This window comes from Bison bison, unplaced genomic scaffold, assembly GCF_000754665.1.
Source record: "Bison bison bison isolate TAMUID 2011002044 unplaced genomic scaffold, Bison_UMD1.0 scf7180017845834, whole genome shotgun sequence".
Lineage (NCBI taxonomy): Eukaryota > Metazoa > Chordata > Mammalia > Artiodactyla > Bovidae > Bison > Bison bison.
The window spans coordinates 25885-27898 of NW_011476407.1; the positions used below are offsets into that span (position 1 = coordinate 25885).

Genomic DNA, 2014 nt, shown 5'->3' on the forward strand with positions numbered 1-2014 from the left:
GTTGGTGATGGACAGGGAGGCCTGGCATGCTGCGATTCATGGGATCACAAAGAGTCGGACATGACTGGGCGACTGAACTGAACTGAACTGAACTGGAAAAAAGAACTGGTTTGATGAAGGCAGAATTTGAGGACGTTGAGATAAGTCAGCAAAATGTAATGTATACCAAAAGAGAAATATGTGAAAATATTATTAAATTGTTCAAAACAACTATATTTAAGGTACAAACATACCTGGACCATGAATAATAACTTCCTAAGACTTAAATCACGGATCTAATGGATTTTTCAGTCATCTTCCCAATATATGAAAATAAAATTAAAGGAAAAAAAACATAATCTCATTCATCTCATGATCTTGCATCCTCCTAAACATGAATTATGCATTATGTTAAATTCGACTTTTGGAGCCTTTAAAGATTTCCTTCAGTAAAACACTCAAAATTTTTTTTAGTGCTTCTTCCATATCTTTGTTCCTGAAGTTGTAGATCAGGGGATTAAAGAAAGGGGTTGCCAAAGCATAGAACAAGGTCACAAATTTCTGTATCCCTGGATATTCGCCAGAACCTGGGCTAACATACATCACCATGACTGAGCCGTAGAAGAGGGATATCACAGCAAGGTGGGAGGCACAAGTAGAGAAAGCTTTCTGCCTTCCTGAGCCTGAGGACATCTGTAGCACCACACTGAGGACATAAAAGTAAGTGCCAAGAATGTACAGTAAGGTGAGGAAGATGATTAGAGAGCTCACGATACCACAAATCAGCCTAATTCCAGATACTGGAGCACAGGATAGTGCAAGCAAAGGTGCCAGATCACAGAGAAAATGGTCAACAGTGTTTGGACCACAGAAGGGCACTTGAGATATTAGAATCAAAGGGGTCAATAACCAGAGAAAGCCACCTACCCAGCAGAAGACCACTAACAACACACACAGGCGATGGGTCATAATGATAGGATAATGCAAAGGTCTACAAACGGCAAGAAATCGATCAAAAGACATCACTGACAGAAATAAAGACTCAGCCGCACACATGGAGAAGAAGAAGTAGAACTGGAGCAGGCAGCCAGCGTAGGAGATGCTCTTGGTCTGGGAGATGATGTTGGCCAGCATTTTGGGCACATCGGAACTGACATAGCAGATCTCCAGGAAGGAGAAGTTGGCCAGGAGGATGTACATGGGTGTATGGAGCTTCCAGCTTGACCACACAGCACAGATGATGGCTGCGTTCCCCATGAGGATCAGGAAATAGATGATGGAGAAGAGCACAAAGAGGAGGATCTGGATCTCCCTGCGGCAGGGGAAGCCCAGGAGAATGAACTCACTCACAGACCCAGAGGTATTAGTCTCCAAGGTCCTCATTCATCTGAACTGTGGAAGTGACAGAGACAATGAGAAACACAGAAATATCTATATTTTTTCCAATTCCTGATGAAGAGATATGTTTTTTCCCATAATTTGGGTTTTTTGAATTTCTGTCTTCCCTCTGGAAAAGTGAGTTTTTCTTTCCTCTTTTTCTCCTTTTCCTCCTTGCTTATTTAATAAGCTTTTATTTTACACATACTATTGCCAGGCACTGTTCTAGGAGGTAGGGAAAGACAATGAACAAAAAAGCAGAGTCCCTGGTCTTCGGATTATGTCAAACATCTTATGCTCAAAACAACTTCAAACAATACATTAGGGGCTCTAGAATTTCTATATAGAGGGAGTTTGAATCTGAGTAGAAGAGGTCTAAGGGAATTTCCAGGTGGCTTAGTGGGTAAAGAATCCTCCTGCCAATGCAGAAGACACAGGAGATGCACGTTCAATCCCTGGGTGGGGAAGATCCCCTGCAGGAGGAAATGGCAACCTATTCCAGTATTCTTGCCTGAAAAATCCTATGGTCAGAGGAGCCTGGCAGGCTACAGTCCATGAGGTCACAGAGTCTCACACAACTGGGCATGCACGCACTACAACAGCAAGGGAATTTACCTTGGAACCTCATCTGCACAGCAAGGAAACTCCAAGTTATCTT

The 2014-nt window shown here is 42.7% G+C and overlaps 1 protein-coding gene across 1 annotated transcript; it reads right to left on the bottom strand.

The window, feature by feature from the left end:
• Nucleotides 1-390: 390 nt before the first annotated feature.
• LOC104986754 (olfactory receptor 11G2-like) lies at nt 391-1362 on the bottom strand. Its single transcript, XM_010837440.1, has one exon. It carries the CDS (start codon nt 1360-1362, stop codon nt 391-393), a length of 972 nt encoding a protein of 323 aa, XP_010835742.1.
• Nucleotides 1363-2014: the final 652 nt, after the last annotated feature.

What these genes read in the sequence shown, in the direction of transcription:
- LOC104986754 (XM_010837440.1), bottom strand. Translation starts at nt 1,362, where the DNA reads ATGAGGACCTTGGAGACTAATACCTCTGGGTCTGTGAGTGAGTTCATT.